At 38.8% G+C, this 19,786-nt stretch overlaps 1 protein-coding gene across 3 annotated transcripts in view; it reads left to right on the top strand.

The window, feature by feature from the left end:
* Positions 1-19,786, top strand: part of LOC144965823 (uncharacterized) — a 390,278-nt gene that overhangs the window by 128,801 nt on the left and 241,691 nt on the right. For all 3 annotated transcript variants that reach the window (XM_078901578.1, XM_078901579.1, XM_078901577.1), the window contains exon 4: positions 18,552-19,786. This exon is cut by the window's right edge and continues 806 nt beyond it. In XM_078901578.1, the coding sequence (XP_078757704.1) occupies positions 18,850-19,786 (937 nt within the window). In that variant the 5' untranslated portion in view covers positions 18,552-18,849. The remainder of the gene's footprint in view (positions 1-18,551) is intronic.

Genomic DNA, 19,786 nt, shown 5'->3' on the forward strand with positions numbered 1-19,786 from the left:
TCTCTCTCTCTCTCTCTCTCTCTCTCTCTCTTTCTATCTCTATTTATCTATCTATCTATCTATCTATCTATCTATCTATCTATCTATCTATCTATCTATCTATCTATCTTCCCTCTCTCTATTTCTCTATCCTTCTCAGCCTTTCAATCTCTCTCTCTCTCTCTCTTTCTCTCTCTCTCTCTCTGTCTCTCTCTCTCTCTCTCTCTCTCTCTCTCTCTCTCTCTCTCTCTCTTTCTCTTTCTCTCTCTTTCTCCCTATGAAATAAGATATATTGTGCAATGTGTGTACACGGTTTCAGACCCCAAACTTAGGATTTCAGAATAACCCTTGAAACGTAAGCCTCCTATTTCTGGAATGAATAAACATGTCTTCCCACTGTTTGTCCCTTTCATGATCGATGACACTATTTAATAAGTCTATTTGCTAAAGCTGCTTCTTCGAGTTTAGAAAAGAGCCTATTGATGCTATGCATTCAGGTAAAATAATCACAACATCCGCCAGCCTGATCATCATCCATCGTGGCTTGTGCTCTTGAGCACGTTGCCGGTCAGCTGTCTCCACGAATCACGATCCTCTACGGTGCGCATGAAATCTGTGTTGCTTTTTAAGTCACATTTGGCCATTCTTAGGTTATTTAGATAAGTCATTCTTTGTCTTCCTCTAGCTCTCTTTCCTTCGATCATCCCAGATGTTACCCACTTTTCTATTCCATCTCTTCTCCACACATGTCCTAGAAAGCGTAACTGCCTCTTTCTGATGGTATCGATCAGTATTCTTCCCTTTCTCACCTTCTCCAACACTTCCTCGTTCGTACACCTGTCTGTCCATGATACCCTCAACATTCTTCTATACACCCACATCTCAAATGCCTTTAACCTCCTCGTACATTCTTTGCCAAGCGTCCACGTTTCACAACCGTATAAAAGGGTACTTATACCATATGTTTCTACTACTTTCATTCTGGTCTTCAAGTTTAGGTTGTTGTTTGACACAACTGGTCGCATTTTATGGAACACGTTTTTGCTATTGCTATTCTTTGTTTTATATCCTCTATGTCACGTGCGTCATGGGTGATGATAGTGCCTAAATATTTAAATTTCTTTACTTGTTTTATGGTCTCTCCTTTGCTTGACAAGTGGAAGGTCGCGTTGTTGTCATTCTTTGAGACCACCATGCATTCGGTTTTCTTAATATTTAGTTTCAGGCCCATCTCTTCACTTTTGCACACCACTTTATCTAAATTTTCTGCACGTGTTCTGGAAAGTAGGCCATCAGAGTACCATCGTCTGCGTATCTTATGCTATTCATATTCTGCCCTCCAACGACGACGCCTTTCATATCTTCAATTTCTTTGAATATTAATTCACTATATATGTTAAAAAGGTCCGGTGATAAGACGCAACGTTGTCTTGCTCCCTTCTCGATGTTAAAGAAGTCCGATGTTTCATTATCCAGTTTGACACACGCTGTTTGATTCCAATATAAGTTTTTCACAAGTCGAAGGTCTTTACTGTCTATACCGATCTTTTCTAAGATTTTGAATAGCGTATCGTTCTGTACTGAATCAAAAGCTTTGGAATAATCAATTCGCCAGCCTGATATAACGTGCCAAAATACGAAACTGTGTAACTTTTAAACGTCGATAGTCTCATTGATACAAATATTGAGAGCTAATCATAAAAATGGCAGTCTAAAAAGAATAACAATAGCTGAGTGACGTCAACTTCGCTCCTTCTATAGATGCATAAAATTGATGTCATTCACCTCTTTATTATCATTTTTATCCTGCCATTTTTAGGTGTAGTTCTCACTAAATTGTATTAATCAGACGTTTAATGTTACACATAGTTTTCTATGTTGGTACGTTATCGATAGCTCGAAGATGACGTCACTCGGGTCTTTGTTATTGTCTTTTGCCATCCGCGTTTGTGAGAAATGCTCACAGAACTGTATTAACCCGGCCTTAAACGTTCATGGATGCACACAGTTTTGTGTGTTGGTCCGTTATACTTCCGGGTGGCAATGTTATGAGCTTCTTGGCCAAGCGCATACTATCTATATCAGGTAACTGATTTTATGAGTTTTTCTTTGGCTTAACACATTGCATCAATGGGATTCAATAGTCGTAACGTCACTTCCTTCCTAATGACGCATGGTAACTTAGTAACACTGGCTCTAAACTATCGGAACAATGGCGGACGCCCGTATGAAATATTTCTCCGGCGAGCATAAAGCGTATCCAGAGGGGGAAAAAAAACATAAATTTTATCATGTTTTGACTTTTACACATTCTGATCACAAGACATATGAAAAGTTCTAGCCAGCTTGAAGAATAAAAAGTAATGATTTTCCTTGTTTAGAACCAAGATGACCGCCGTTGCCGGGCGGCGTGACATCAGACTACTGATCCAATTGGATTGAGATATAAAAAAAAAAACAGACTTGATACTGAGACTGACAACACATGATGTCGATATTTAAGTAAATGCGTTAAACTCGTTCAGAAAGGGTGGGGAGGGGGATGGGAAAGTGAAGCATGAATCAGCGGTATAGCCACTGACTTGGTACCTATCCATCTTGACGCACTACCGTTTTGAGAGGATGGGTCACATTTCGAATCATTTATACTTCAGAATCTCTTCTTGACATCTGGTTTATCCAAAGACAATACCGTTTTGAGACGATGGGTCACATAACTTGAAGTAGACATTTTCTGGCTAAAATATAGCTATGGGTGTTTTGTTTAACAATGTGGAATGAAAAACAGAAGCTATGACGTCACATCTTCCTCTATTCCGGTTCACAACTCCTTAGAAGTGTGTATCCAGTCCTCCTGATGCCTAACAATGAATAGGTTTTATATTGAATCAAAAGGTGGCATAACTATTTTAGCATAGGCAGATTCTTATTAGTACAGGAAGTAAAAGAGCGAAGATGGATGCGTGTTATGGACGACAAGCAATTATGACGGCTATGTGGTCTTGTGGTATGACACTGGCTTTCGAATCGGAAGGTCCTGAGTTCGAGCCTTGCTCGGCGGATAGTTAAGTCCTTGGAAAAGCGCCTTTACTCACATTCTCTCACCGCACTCAGGTGTAAAATAAGTACCTGACCATTAACAACGCTGTCCTGTCTGAAAAAAAAATTGTGATATCGCCTAACAGGCGTCATGTCTCATTCTACGTGTTATGTGTTGCTGTTGGTCAGGACCATTTGTAAAGCGCTTTGAACACATTAAGTTGATAATGCGCAATATAAAAGCTCACTATTTTTTTTTATAGAAAATAAGATCCTCTCACTCTGAAATCAGAAGATTAGTTGCACAAGGTATGAATCCAACCCTCAGGTGAATGGTATCACACTTCAATGGAGATTGGAACCTGTATTTTTGACATCACACTATCGTTCCCAATTAATTCGTCATTTTCAAAATATCGTGGGTTGAGGGTTAACTGGTTCTATCTTCATTTTTATTCAAATTGAAAAAAATATTGATTTAAAGTTAATTTTTTGTTAATAACTATATATAAATTTCAACCACTCTTTTAGACATAGTTTGTGCGTCAATTTTCCGATTTGAACAAAATTTTGTCAGATAAAGCATTTTAAAATCTTGATTGTAACGCATATAATATCTCAAAATTTTCAAAAAGTGGGTATAGAACCAGTTAATCCTCACCCCAAGATATTATGTCTAATATTTTTAAATGTTAGATTCCCATGAATTTGTCACAACGTGTACCTTACTCAAGCCAACAGGAGCGTTATTTAACACATTTATAGCATCAAAGTAATAAGTTTGATGAATTCAATCGGTCTGCAACCTTTCTAGAATTACACCACTGGAGGGATTGGTAATCCTCGTAACTCTTGTTGTCACATTTATCATAATTAAACTACGACAGAGCGATTTTATGACATTTTATCGGAATTAAATGATGACGCCAAAATGATCCAAGTAACCCAACACCTTTCAGTTGTTTAATTACACCTGCATGTCCATGTTGAGTGTAGAGAGTTGATGACTCTAGATGGAGGAATGACTTGCTAATTTGAGCATTTATATAATAGGGCAATATCCACTAAACGCGCTCAAAAGCGCTTTACAAGGGACCAGGTAATGGGGTGAAATATAAAGATCATACACACTTTGTTTTGGATCTTTATTTCAATTGAGTGTTATTTATCAACAATTTGAATTTATATGTAGTCCGTTAGGCCCGTGTAGCCGGCGTTGACCCGGTTTCTATAACGTGAAACGGAAAATAGCAATTGATTGCTGCCCTTTGGGTAGGACATTAGTCCACAACAAAGTACTTTCCGCCAGATTTAACTGACACAACTACCCAATCACTGTTAGATGGAAGGAGGCTAGTAAACTTTTTTAAAGAATCGACTCCAGCCGGGATAGAACTCGGTTCCTTTCATAGTGAAGCAAGCTCTACCAACTGAGCTATCGGGACCCCAAAAGCTAAGACAAGTAAAATCATCCTGAATATATATATATATAATATATATATATATATATATATATATATATATATATATATATATATATATATATATATATATATATATATATATATCTTACAACCATCATTTGCATTATATCTTCAGCCATCTCAAACGAATCACATTTGGACACCGATGCTAATGGCAGAAGAGAGATGATTTGTCCACGCAAACCAAAAATCAGGTTTTGTGCCAATTTAACCTTTAGGAAATTGTTCGCTGAACCGTTAATTCTCCGCTTTTTAGCTCATCTATCCCTTAATTCCCCCCCCCCCCACACACACACAGTATCTCCTATCAACTTTCCAACAAATTTTTGGCCGAATCAATGTTTCTTTTTTTTTTTACATATAATAAATATAAAATAAACATATCATTAATATAGAATAAGGCGGAAACGATACGGAATAAACATAGAAACCCCTCCCCACCCCACGCCATAAAATATGAGGGTCCTGATCCTTTTAGTTGGTAGATTGATCCCTTGTGAAGCCTGAAATTTTTTTTAACCCCTTGTCCACCCAGCAGTGATTGTGTAACTGGGTCTGGTAAATTTGGCGGAAAGTACTTTGTGATTGATTTGCGTCCTATCAAAAGAGCAGCAATCGCTAGTGTCCGTTTCACGTTATAGAAACCAGGATAAACTCCGGTTCCATGGGCCTAATGAATGGCTCTGGAGGAAACAAAGCCCTCAGTGGATTAACAGCATTCCATTTGATCAACTGACCATAAAAAAACAGCAGGACATGAAATCCTCAATGTTTTTTCGCTATTCCATACTCCCGAACAATGGATGACTCTTGAGAGTTCGCGCATCTTTATTCCTTTTCCCCTTCCACCACCAGGACTTGGAACTTTCTTCCAACCATACAAAGCCATAAACAGCTTTTCTTCCCTTCTTTTATCCGCTTTTGGAAAAACCTACCACCTCTGAGTTGGGTTCCTGACCTCCCATAGTGGACAGGGGAGGGGTTAATACTGTGTCTTCTATCCCCTTATATCTGTTTTCCAACATGCTTTCTGTCTTTGTCTTGGAATGAGATTACTTGGTTTTGTCCTGGCCCTGGCCGGCGTCCTGCCTGGGAGGGAAACAGTCAAATGCATAGTTATTGTTTTGGGAGATGATCTTTTTTTCCTTGTAAATCATCTCTCTGTTATTTATTATTATAGTTGTTATTTTGAATGTATAATGTAAGCATTTGAGTATATTCCTCTTTGTTGACTTTTGTGCTTGTGTCCGGGTGAAACTTATAGGTGATCTCTAACTAAGTACATTGGGGTATGCTCTTGGAATCTACATCTGATCCCTATTTGTTCCCAGTCCCCTTTTGTCTTACTTTCTCTTGGGTGCTTTAATTGTAATTCTAGAACTTTTTACTATCCCGTTTTCTTCCTTTTTACTGGCGCTGATATAACCTAAATCTGGTGCAAGGGCCATAAAACCCTTTTAAAAAAACAAACAAACAAACAAACAAACCTACCACCTATTGCTGTAAATTTAATCACCACGGAACAGAGAAAGGCTGATTCACTAGTACAGCACTCAAATACATCCTGAAGTGTAAAGCCCCCCATAGACGCCGACATCCGCTGATAGCGGGACGGATGACCTATCGCTGTGACCCGATCCCTGCGTTTATCGCAGATGGTTTTTGCCCACATACGGGGAGATATTTTTTTGAGGCGATCGGCGATCGGGGGCGTGGCAGTGTAAAAAAGTGGACAATTTTTTTCGGATTTTCGCTGTTTTCACGTCGTTATTCTATCTTTCGTCTTGCGCACAATAGTGATTACTTCTCACTAAATTATATCAATTAGACTGTTGAAGGAACGAAATTGACATTATTCCACTCTTTGTTATTGTATTAAGGCAGTCATTTTGGTAATTAGTTCTCACTAAATTATATCAATCAGACTTTTAACGTTCAAGGTTACTCGTAGTTTTGTGTGACGGTGCGTTATTTCCGACTGGTGGATGTTGTGAGCATTTTACCTAAACTCATAGCATCAATAACCGTCCAAGATATTCGCATCATATGTAGCAATAGCTATAATAATCTAACATGTCGAGAGAGAGAGAGAGAGAGAGAGAGAGAGAGAGAGAGAGAGAGGGGGGGGGGGAAAGAAAGAGAAAGAGAGAAAAATTTACTTGCGCTATATATACCGCTATATTCAATAAAGGTGCTCAAATCACTTTAAAAGGGTCTTTGGCCAACATAAAAACATGTTAGACGAGACATGACTGTTAAGCGATATTGCAATTGTTTCCCGACAGAGACGACGCTGTAAACAGCGAGGTACTCATTTTAATAGTGAACAAGGTGAGAGAATGCGAGTAAAGAGCCTTTTCCAAGGACTCAATTATGCGCCACTCAGAGCGGGACTCGCATCCAGTACCGTCCGATCAAAAGGCGAGTGTCATTTCACAAGATCACATGCATAGCCGCACAAAAAAAGTGATGAGAGAATTGATTCATATGTATTGAAGGAGGAGAGAGCGGATGGAGTGAGTAAAGTTCTTGGATATTTATAAAAGGAACCAAATTGACGTCACTCATCTCATTGTTATTGTTTTTAGACACCCATTTTTATGATTAGTTCTCATTAAAATATATCAGACTATAACGTTCAAGGTTCCATGTAGATCTTTGGGCTGGAGTGATATTTCTGGCTGGCGGACTTTGTGAGTATTTTAATTTAACACAGAGCATCAATAGAAGGAATGAATTTGACGTTAGTCAACCCGTTGTTATTGCTTTTAGACAGCATTTTATAATTAACTTATCACTAAGTTATATCAATCAGACAATGAACGTTCGCGTTTGCAGTTTTGTGTGTTAATATGTTATACCCCGATGGAGATGTCGTGAGTATTTTTCCAATACGCATAACATCCATACATTTACAATCCGATTTAAGTTTAAAAGCAACGTAGACCACGGAAATTGTTCCATTGTGTGGACAATAAAGATTTGTTATTTATCGTCATTATTATTATTATTATTATTATTATTATTATTATTATTATTATTATTATTATTATTATTATTATTATTATTATTATTATTATTATTATTATTATTATTATTATTATTATTATTATTATTTATAAAACAAATCGACAGTGTTCCCGTGGCAGGTTAAACGGTACTCCTCGGGACTACTCGCATTCGCACCCCCCCCCCCCCCCCGCCCCAACCACCACCGCCACCCCACACACGCACACAGCTCTTTTTTTTTTAGGGGGGGGGGGAGTTGGGGGGGGGGGGGGCGCGTTGTTTGTAGATTATAATTCAGGGTTACAATGCCCACCCCTGTCATCACGTAGTCAAGGCTTTTTGGCATCTGCCAATCCCAAATGTCTGTATCAAGGTCGACCGTCATGTCGCGACAACGGGTGAGGAGGAAAAAGAAAAAAAAAAAAGAACTGGCATATTATTATATCATTACATTGAAAATCATGAAAACTATTTTTTATTTTGTATGAACGAAACTTTTGCCATCTACCTCTTCCTGGCGCAACATTTATAAAAATATTATTTAAAAAAATAATAACACAGCATTTATTTGGCGCAATATCCACGTGCTCAAATCGCTTTACAAGGGGTCCCAAGGCAACAGCAATATTAAACTTGAAAGACAAGACATGACGCCTGTCAGGCGATGGGACATTTTTTTCCCAACAAAGACAACGAACGGTCATGTACTCATTTCACACCTGAGTACGGTGAGAGAATGTGAGTTAAGAGCATTTTCCAAGGACTCAACTCTGCACCACTCAGAGCGGGTCTCGAAACCTGAACCTTCCGATCCGAAAGCGAGAGTCATACCACTTGATCCATCACAAAACAGGAGGGGCCCTGTTCTGTCGGCCAAATAGCCTCAATATTAATTAAAATTTATTTCTAATTTCATCAATTTTTGGAGTAAAAACATAGTTCTTGGTATCAAACCCATTGTAAATTCGACGTTGATCATGAATCTGACGTCAAAACAGCGAAAATCAGAAAAAAATTGTCCAATTTTTTATACTGCCACGCCCCCGATCGCCGATCGCCTCGAAAAATATTAAGCAAAGCGGGCTTTGCGAACGATGGACCGTACCTAGGTTTATCGGCCAGGTATTTGGCCACACACATTGCGTTTTCACCCCGGTTTGCCTGATCGTGGTTCGGACGCCTATCAAAACCGTGCGTGTATGGAGCCTTTAAAGTATCAAGACGCCTACCTACATTTGCGACAATACACCAGAGGTGGTTTGCAAATTAAGAGAAGAAAGAAAGAAAGAGCAACAGTCCTGCTCAGTGAAATAGCACGTCTTTGTACACCACCAGATCTGCTCGCTCGTGAGACAACAGACAGGCCATTTGAAGCTTCAATTTGAAGCTTTGGCCTCCAAGGAATAATAATAATAATAATAATAATAATAATAATAATAATAATAATAATAATAATAATAATAATAAATAATAATAATAATAATAATAATAATGATAATAATAATAATAATAATAATAATAATAATAATAATAATAATAATAATAAGAAGAAGAAGAAGAAGAAGAAGAAGAAGAAGAAGAAGAAGAAGAAGAAGAAGAAGAAGAAGAAGAAGAAGAAGAAGAAGAAGAAGAAGAAGAAGAAGAAGAAGAAGAAGAAGAAGAAGAAGAAGAAGAAGAAGAAGAAGAAGGAGGAGGAGGAGGAGGAGGAGGAGAAGGAGGAGGAGAAGGAGAAGAAACATAAAATGAACATGTAAAAACATGGAAGAAAATGAAAAAAAAAAAAACGTTGAATAAACGTACAATAAATATTGGGTCGTATAATAAACATCAGAAATCCAACTTCAAAAGATTGTTGACAAAGTGGTAGTAGATAGTGAAGCCAAGGGAATGGAAGTGAATATCACCAAAACAGAATGCATGGTAATACAGAAAAACCCCGAAAACAACAACACCTGCAATATAACGATTCACGGCGAGCAGCTTACCAACGTAGAAAGTTTTAAATACCTAGGTTCAATAGTGACAACAGATGGAAGATGTAACCGAGACATACGAGCAAGAATAACTCAAGCCAAACAGGCCTTCATGGACCTGGGAAACATTTTGATAAACAAACAGATGTCGTTCGGGATTAGATTCCGAGTCTTGAAGTGCTACGTGTGGCCAATCTTGTTATACGGATGCGAAAGCTGGACTACAAATGCAGAAACACAAAAGAACATTGAAGCTTTTGAAATGTGGTGCTTGAGAAGGATGCAGAGAATATCGTATACCGCACACAAAACGAACGAAGAAGTGCTAAAACAAACATACCAACAAAGGAAACTAATGCCCTTAATAGTGGATCGACAACTATCCTTTTTCGGACACATAGTAAGGAAAGATAAGAATGAATACCTGGCAAGTTGTGGAAAAATACCTGGTAAACGCGCCCGGGGGAGACAAAGAAAAACACTCATAGACCAACTGAAGGGCTTCACCAACCTAACAATCCAAGAGCTGTTTGAAAAAGCAAGAGACAGGGAGGAATGGAGAGAGATAATTCATGCAGTATCCGAAGCCTGGACCAGGCATGGAACCTAGAAGAAGAATAAATATCGAATAGATATATAAATAAAGCACATGCACACACGTAATATACTATTCTTGTGATCTTCCTATAAGACTATCAATCGCTCCCCCTCCCCTTTCCCCTGCCATTTATCCTTTTAAGAATCTTGACTTGCCCGTACACGTCAAATGCATTGTTATTGTTTTGGGAGATGACATTTTTTTCCTTGTAAATCATCTCTCTATTATGTATTATTATATTTGTTATTTTGAATGTATAATGTAAACATTTGAGTGTATTCCTCTTTGGTGGATTCTGTGCTACTATATAAGTATACGTATTTTAGCAGGTTAAGTTTTTGAAAACAACATATTATTATTATTTACTCTGCTTCGAACGATTTCCGATCACCTGAAAAAGCCACACAAATGTATCGTCCATTAATGGGTATTTAGCCCCCTCCCCCCCCCCCCTTTCCGTCTTCCTCCTCCTCCACCCCCTATTACTAGTACTATTATAACAACCACCAAAATAGTATAGTCAACCCACTCTCAGCCAACGGTACTAATAGTAAAAGCCAACGCTAAGTGCCCTAAAGCAACAAACACCACCCGCCTGTGGTCGAGGTTTTCATTGGAAATGTAATCTGTTCCTATTCTGGCTACCATTAGCAATGGATGACTCTTAGCCGATCATCGCATACTATAGCTAACTGATAATCAGCTCGATCGTCGTCATTATCTTCATCATCATCATCATCATAATCACTATCATCAACATCATTCTTTGGTATTATCATCACAATCATGATGATGATGATGATGATGATGATGATGATGATGATCATCATCATCATCATCATCACCATCATTACCATCACCATCATCATCATCACCATCATTATCATTGTCATCCTCAACCCCATCATCATCATCAACATCATCATCATCATCATTATCATCAACCTCATCATCATCATCATCATCATCATCATGATCATCATCATCATGATCATCACCATCATCATCATCATCCTCATTACAATCATCTTCATCATCACCACCACCACTATCATCACCATCATAGTCGTCATACTCACCAGCAAGCTTCAGTCAGTCGTGGCCGCCCCAATCAGCAACTATAACTTGTTAATCGATAACCCCCATACTGCTGTAGTCTGAATAAAAACACATTTTAACCATTTTGGCCAGAAAACGTGTCCTTCAAATATCAATCGATTAAAATGATCCTCGTCTCCGCACAAACTCTCAAACCTGGGACTTCGCAAAGAGAACTGAAGCATACATTTCTCAATCCGTTAAAGGAGACAAGTTACAATAATATCACGCATTACAAAAAAGTGAGCTTTAAAATAGCGCCAAATCCACTAGATATTCTTAAATTTTTATACAAGGGGTCCAAAGCCAACAGCAACGGGTAACAATTGTAACCCATTGCCTCAAAACGGTATCATGTTTAGATGAATGCAACGCTTAAAATCTACTTATATTAAACGTGCTCAAAACGCTTTACAATGACTTCCAAGCCAACAGCAACACAACAAGAGACCCCTGTTAAGTGATATTACATTTTTTCCTGAAAGAGAGTACGGTGTGAGGATGTGAATAAAAAATCCTTGTCAATGACTCAACTACTCGCCGCTCAGAGCAGGACTCGAGCCCTGGATCATCGTGCCCATAGATGAGTGTCATAATATAAGACCACATTAACAGACAAAATCAATGTCATCATTGGAAAGAGTGAGTTTTATTTCTTCAGCTTCATACAGATTACAATTTCTATTCCTGATCGTTTGTGCTGTATCGTTGAGCAAGTCATCTCGCCTTAGCTCAGTTTGCGGCGCTAAATTGCGGCTGACGCCTGTGTTATTCGAGTCTTCCCTTGGAAAAGACCCTAAAGACATTTCCCCTATGAGGAATATAAGGAATTTTATTTTTCAATTATTTATCTAGATCATTCCGATATATTGCAGTTTTGAGGCGGTGGGTATGATATTTAGTATATTAAGTATGGGACAGCGTGGTTCAACGGTATGGTCTTTGCCTCGTACCCGAAGGGTACCGAGTTTGGATACCCGCTACGTTGTGTGTCCTTGAGTAAGTCACTTCGCCTTAGCTGAGTTTGCGGCTCTGCGCTGCGGCTGAAGCCTGAGTTATTCCAGTCTTCCCTTGGAATAGACCCTAGAGACAAATTTCCCCTATGGGATGAATAAAGGGAATTTCATTTTATTATTTATTTTATTCTTATCTAAGAATTTAACCGAACAATCCATCAGTAAAAATTGAGTATCCTGGCAGTGACTCAAATCTCCATAAAAGATGGCAGAATTTGGTGCCATTTGTCATTTGTTTTTAAAGAGTCAAGTCATGTGTTGTTTTAATGATAGACTGACTCATCACAACAATTCCCTCCAAGTCACGTATGACTCGGAAAGATAAGAAAATACGCCAGAACGTTATCGTGAAAGAACTGTGGGTTGGCTTTTTCTGATAAAACATGTTATGGTTTTTTAAAAGGTGGGAGTGAATTATGAGAAAACTTAGTTTACGGTCAGAGTGATCGGAATTAGACATTTTACGGGTTAAACAAAAATATTAACCCCCCCCCCCACACACACACACACACCTCCCCCCGAAATAAGAAAATAAATTATGAACAACAACGAATAGCAAATTAAAAAATAAATAAAAAATACCCCCCCCCCCAAAAAAAAAAAAAAAAATAAATAAATAATAATAAAATAAAATACAAAAAAAAAAGGTAAGAAAAACAACAAACGTAAGCTTTTATATAGCGCGATATCCACTGAATGTGTTCATTAAAAAGGGTCCCTGACAAACAGCTACACGTAACATGTAGAACGAGACATGACGCTTGTTCAGCGATAATACAGTTTTTTTCCGACAGAGACAACGCTGTTAACGGCTAGATACTCATTTTACTCTTGAGTACGGTGAGAGAATGTGAATAAAGAGCCTTAAGAAAGAATAGTCATCATTCTGACTAACTTGGAAAATCCAACAAAGTCTTCAAAATTATGGCCAGAAAACTCGTCCTTCCAATTATATCAACCCAATAAAATGACAACGCTATTAACGGGCAGATACCCATTTTACACCTGAGTTCGATGAAAGAATGTGACGAAAGAGCCTCCTGGATCTTCCGGTCCTAAGGCAACAGCTTCTAATGGTGCTCACATTCTATGTTATGACGATCGACCCAAGATGCAAATTCCGTACCGCACTTGTGCACCGCCCGTCAGCTTCGTCACAACGCACCGTTCAACTAGATGCTCTGCGGTTTCGGGCTCGTTACCACAACGGGTACATGTTGTAAAGGTGGCAAGTCCCTACTGATGTAGTGAGCGTGCTGTTAAGCAGGTTCTCGACCAAAGCCGGCTAGAGCACTATAGTTAAGTCATGGCTGCCAACCCATTATTGTCTACTCTGGCTGGTGGACTGGCAACTTCTCCCACAGTTTCGAGGTGTCGATGCCACCTCGAAGGATTCGTCCAAACCGACTTCCATCTCGTATATGCAGCTCTGTCCGTAGTCCGGGAAGCTATGGACAAGGATTGCCGGGCTTATTTCGGCTCAAAACGGGGTCACCGTCCATTGTGCGCTTGAGAGGGTCCCAAGGCGAATGTCATAAAACAAGACAACATGGCCGCCTTTAATATAACTCAAATTTTAAGAGTAAAGCTCAAAATCCAGTCGACGGTCCCAGGTTCACGTCTACCTATTATTTTTCTTACAATATTGGTCGCAAAATAGAAAAAGAAATAGTTTCCTCAAAATTATGACAGCAAAGGTAATGGCCGAGATGGATAAATTTGCAGGTCTGATAACCGAACGCAATTATGGGCTTGATTTAACATTTTTGTAATGGACACAATTGTGCGATTGTTTGAGAGTTCTCCTATTACAAAAATGAGCCCATAAAAAAAGGTTATCAGACCTGCAAATAATTACACGTCAGTTACGACTTTGCAGTATCCTATGTCAGAAGCTATGTTTATTTTAATTCGTGTGACCCGAATACCATTTTAAAGCATCCGAATACCACCTTGCACCAAAGAGCAACAAAAATGTTTGAATAACTCACATTTTTATACTGCAATGTTTAAATTTGAGAGTATTAAAAGAAAATAATCTTATCTATGGTTAAAGGTGCACTGCAAGTTTGACTTGGGGCGTAAAAACAAAATTCTACATTTTTCTTATCCAGCTGGAACCACGTAAATAATTCCAATTTTCACGCACATATTGATATTAGAGTGATTTTGATGAAATGTGCAGCTTTAGTATTCTCTCTCTCCCCCCCCCCCCCCCCCCCCACCCCCAACAACCACCATACTGTTACTTAAACAATCTTGCTTTTGAAATTTGGCACGATGCTTTTGCTATATCTAGTTATTTATATTTTGCATTTATCAGGCTTTTAAATCGATTGAGTTAACGGCGTTTTTAAAGGATGTGCTTTTGATTGTGATGCTCTCTCTCTCTCTCTCTCTCTCTCTCTCTCTCTCTCTCTCTCTCTCTCTCTCTCTATCTCTCTCTCTCTCTCTCATTCTATCTCTCTCCTTCTTTCTTTCTCTCTCTCTCTCTCTCTCTCTCTCTCTCTCTCTATCTCTCTCTCTCTCTCTCTCTCTCTGTATGTGTGTATGTGTGTGTGTGTCTTTCTTTCTTTCTTTCTTGTTATTCCTTAGTTTATCCCGATTTCTGTAGCAGCGTGAAACAAACAATAACAATTGCTTGCTACCCGTTGGATAGGACGCCAGTTTATAACATAGTAGTTTCAACCCTGTCTAACAAACTCAGCTTCCCAAAGAAAAATCTCGACGTCACCCGGGATCGATCTTGGTCCCTTTGCGTGTGAAGCGAGTGCTCTACTAAGTGAGCTATCCATACCCCCGCTTTTGATGTTACAATGTATAAATTACCTGGCTAAAATGATTTTTTTTTTAAACAGTGTTTTGTAAAAGTATAAAACAAATGGTTATGGCTTTGTTTGTTGTGCTATGTGTTTTTCCCCCTGTTGATCTTAAAACACGCACTATGTTTATTTCCGTTCTTCTGACCTGAAAATCCTTTAAGTGGTATCCAAATACACTCTTTAATCCCGGGTGTCTGGACCGATCCAAAGTTCAGAAGTATGAGCACTTTGTTTAAATACGACGATAATGTGTTCACTCGAACCGCTTGGTCTTTCCATTTCCTTTCACTGTCCGGCTTTAGATCTGCTATATAAAAGGTGGTCCAAAGACAAAGTGCTCAGATCATAGCGATATCAAAGGGGATTTAAGCTAAAAGCAACACTTAACATTGTAAGATTAAGATATCTGAAAAAAAGTGTGTATGAAACAGTGCCAAACCCAAAATGATGAGTCCTTTAGAGCTATTAGGCCCTTGGAGCCTGCGCTTATCTCGGTTTCCATAGCGTTAACGAACAATAGCAATTGATTGTTACCATTTGGATTGGACGTTAGTTTATAGAAAAGAACTTTTTCCGTCAGATCTAACAGACCCAGCTACCCAATTTGCTGGTTGGACATGGCTGGGGTCAGAAAAATATCTCCACTTCACCATGGATCGATCTTGGTTCCGTGTGAAGCAACTATATCTCGACCCCAATCTTTGTTATAGACCAGATACGCACTTAACACCTGAGTATGGTGAAAGATTTTAAGTAATAGATTCAACTTTGCCCGAGCTGCCGACTGTGTATCTCTAACCAAAGAGCTGCAGTTTAGAAGGGGAACTTTTTTAAATGACCACAAACTACACATAGGTTAAGCAAAAAGACAATGTGGAATCGAAGACAATGTCATTATCTGTTGTGAAAATGGTCAGTAGCAGTTGTTTGCTGCCACTTGGATAGGACGTTAAACAATGGCAACCTACTCTCTGCTAGATCTAACAAACCCGTCTACCTGATCACAACACATTGAGCTAGCTGAGAGGGGGGAAGGGGGGGGGGGGGCGTTGAGGGGTGGGGGGTGGGGAGGTTAGGAAAATGCAACTACTGAACTCAGAAAATGCCTGATGTTTGTCTGTGTTTAGTACTTTGCCAACCGATCTTCTAAATAACTTAAGCTTTTTTATTTAGCGCGATATCCACTAAACGTGCTCAAAGGGCTTTACAAAGGGTCCCTGACCAACAGCAACACGTAACATGTAGGCGATGTTACAATTTTTCTGACAGAGACAACGCTGTTAACGGACAGGTACTCATTTCATACGGTGAGAGAATATGAGTAGAGAGCCTTTTCCAAGGACTCAACTATTCGCCGAGCGAAGCTCGAACCCAGGACCTTCCAATCCGAAAGCGATTGCCATAGCACTAGACCATATAGCCGCACAATCGTTCCAGGCGTGCAACATACTTTTCTGTAGATGGTTTGGATTTAAGTGATGTATTAATGTTTCTGGGTAGGGTATTCTGACCTCCCAATGTGAGTAGGAGGCCAATTGCTTTGTCATCTATCCCTCTATATCTGTTTTGCGAGTTGCTTTCTAGCTTTGTCTTGGAATGAGATTACGTGGTTTGTCCTAGCCCTGACAGAAGTCCTTGGCTGGGAGAGAAACAGTTGTATGTATATCACAGTATTGGGAGATATTTTTTTCCTTGTATATCATCTCTCTGTTATGTATTATTATCGTTTTTTATAGTTGGTCGTTTTAATCTGTAACATTCAATTTTGTACCTTTTGTCTGTCGCCTGTCTGGATTATGAAATTAATGGTAATAATTTAATAATGTATGAACGTTTCAATAATTTTTGTTATCGCTGAAGAAAGATTTTGCGCCTGAAACGTTCCGTTATTTGGTATCTTGTTCTTTAAAAAAAGTTATTGCATTCAATTTTATATGTTATATATTTACAGCTCACAGCTTCAAGCAACTTAGAGATCACTTTGATGAAGAAAATAAAATTTAAAGTCGAATCAATCATATTTAAAGAAAAATACTCCAAAAATAAGTCATCCGAGAAAAAACCCAGAAAAAAGTAGTTTTCACTGGTTTCTATCAGTTGAATGGTATAATGTCAACCAAATACTGGCGATTTAGCCTCAATAGGAGCTGAAATAGTTTCTAAAAGGTTTTAAAAAATAGTCTGGACAGAGGACCAACTTTGTCCACCCTTTTCAACATTTTAAAGTTTAAAAAGCTATAACTACTAGCTATAATACTGTACTGTTACTGACGTCAGTTTTTGATTTATTTTGCATAACTCAACCCCGAGAAACCGATGAAAGAAAAATATTTGCTTAGTTACAAAAAAATAACAAACTTATTTGAGTATTTGAATGGCGAGTGACACAAAAACGACCTTTTGGCACTGTTTGATATACCTTCTTAAGAGCCGACACCGACGTGCACACATATATGCAGGTCTGGTAACCGAACGAAATTATGGGCCTAATTTAACAATGTTGTAATGGAAAATATTCTGCGTTGTTTTGAGAGTATTTCCATAACAATTAACACAAAACAATTTGGATTATCAGACCTTCAAATAAGTACACGTCGGCCTAAATAGTAACAGTACAGTAACATGGTGTTTCCCCGATCATTTTAACTTTCAATTCCCTTAAACTGAAATATACCATTGGGGGGGGGGGGGGGGGGGGGGGGGTGAAAAACATTTGAGCAATAATTTTCTATACTGTGGGGAAGTCAGTTAGAAATTCGAAAGTTTGAGATCCCAGCTGCCTGAAATATAATAAGTAATAAATAAATAAATAGATAAATAAGTAAATAAATTAATAAATGAATAAATAAATAAACAAATAAATAAATAAATAAATAAATAAATAAATAAATAAATAAATAAATCGAAAGAAATAGGTGTACCTTGTAATTGTATAGAAACAATAATGATGATAAAGTGAACAAAAGGGTGGGAGGAGGATGAATCAATTAATTTCAGTTGCACTGACTCTATTTACATTAAGATAAAACAGAGAAAATAGAAACAAAAAGTTTAGCCCCTGAGCCTCCAAACCCTCTATTTCATTTGTTTTCCCCGGCTGAATCTGAAAGATTGGAAACGCAACGCGCACCGGAAGTTATTTGAGGAGGAAGTCATCGTCTTGACTCTGAATTTTTCAAAATTATTCTTTCATAATAAATTTAGACTAGTTTTTAAAAAAATTCAAATTATGAAGAAACCAAACATTATTTGTTAATCATATACGACCGCTCCCAGTGTTTTGCCGTTCCCAATCAACCATCCAATTTTGACTGTTCTTGGTTTCTTGGGTCTATAGAGCTACACTGTTTGCCGTTTAGCTCCATTATAATAAGATGTAATTTACGGAGCACGTATCACTAACATAATCTCTAAAAATAATGCTAGAGATCTGAGTGACGTCAACTTCGCTCTTTCCATAGTAATCTTTAATAGTTCCACCATGCTCACATATTAATACTTTTTTTCTCTACTTTCTTCCCTTTTTATAACAGATATTATTAATCAAGGCCTGTGGAGGGCAATCAAACAATGGAACAACTCAATCTTAAATGGTCTGTAATCGTTACCAAAAAATTATGCCAAAGGAAATCGTCAAAGCAGTACTTTTATCTTCGGCTACTAAATATAAAATAATGTATTACGATTATAGCAAATCGTGAGGTCAGAATAATGGTATGAGGTTAGAATGAGAAACACGTGCAAACCTAGTGGAATGAGTGCAGGAACACAGAATCTGTCAGAAGAGAGGCGTATTCTAAAAATAGCCTCAACGTGAGTACCTTAGTCGCGATGTCGGTTATGCTGGTAGAACCCGCTAATCGCCGACAGCGAATCGATTCCACGGAACAACTACTCGGTGCTGGGTCACCGGGAACAGCCGAGGACGGCGATCGGGCTTTTCCGGGTGGCACCGACAACAAGGCCGCTGTGCTTTCGCCAATCACCGACAAAGCCCGTTCGGACTCGTGTCCTAGTCTACTTGACGCGAATTATAACTCGGAAGCCGAACCTCGATCGTCGGTGGCGGCGGCGGGTGACGGCGGAAAGGTTTCCCCCGGTCGCGGCACGCATCGATCTATTTACTCAGAACCAAAGCACGCGCATTTCTCCACCGCGACAAGACCTGCAGACACGGTGGTGGAGTATAGCAAGGCAAAGGAGCACGGTGGCGAGGATGCCAACACTGCAATTGTTGACGACTGTTATGATGCTTACAGTTATAGCAGTAGCAGTGGCGTTGGCATCGGTGGAGTCGGGAATACTAACAGTAACAGCACAAAGATATCAAACAAAAACAGCTTCAACACCAGTGACAGCACTCTCGGTACCTATGATGAAGAGGGACTTGACAGCAGTGACAATAATTATGTCATGGATAGCGGAGAACGTAGTGTTCCGGATATAACTTTACCAACATTTTCTATTCCGCCTCTACCTGGAAGACAGGATAGTATAAACACAAATAACAGCGAATGTGATGAGGAACAACAACAACAACAACAACAAAATAATCAACAACGTTCCAATTCTCAACCTCGGATTTCATTTTCCGATTCGTTTGGCAACAACATTAACAACAACAACAACAACAATAATAATAACAACAACAATAACAACAACAATAGCAGCAGCAGTGACAACAATAACGACAGCTTCACCGATACTCGGTTTACCTTACACGACCAAGCCAGCGCATCTGAGCTGACTAACATTAATGATGGTAAGG

Source organism: Berghia stephanieae, chromosome 2 (assembly GCF_034508935.2).
Source record: "Berghia stephanieae isolate SIO BIC M18660-M18661 chromosome 2, UCSD_Bste_1.3, whole genome shotgun sequence".
Taxonomy (NCBI): domain Eukaryota; kingdom Metazoa; phylum Mollusca; class Gastropoda; order Nudibranchia; family Aeolidiidae; genus Berghia; species Berghia stephanieae.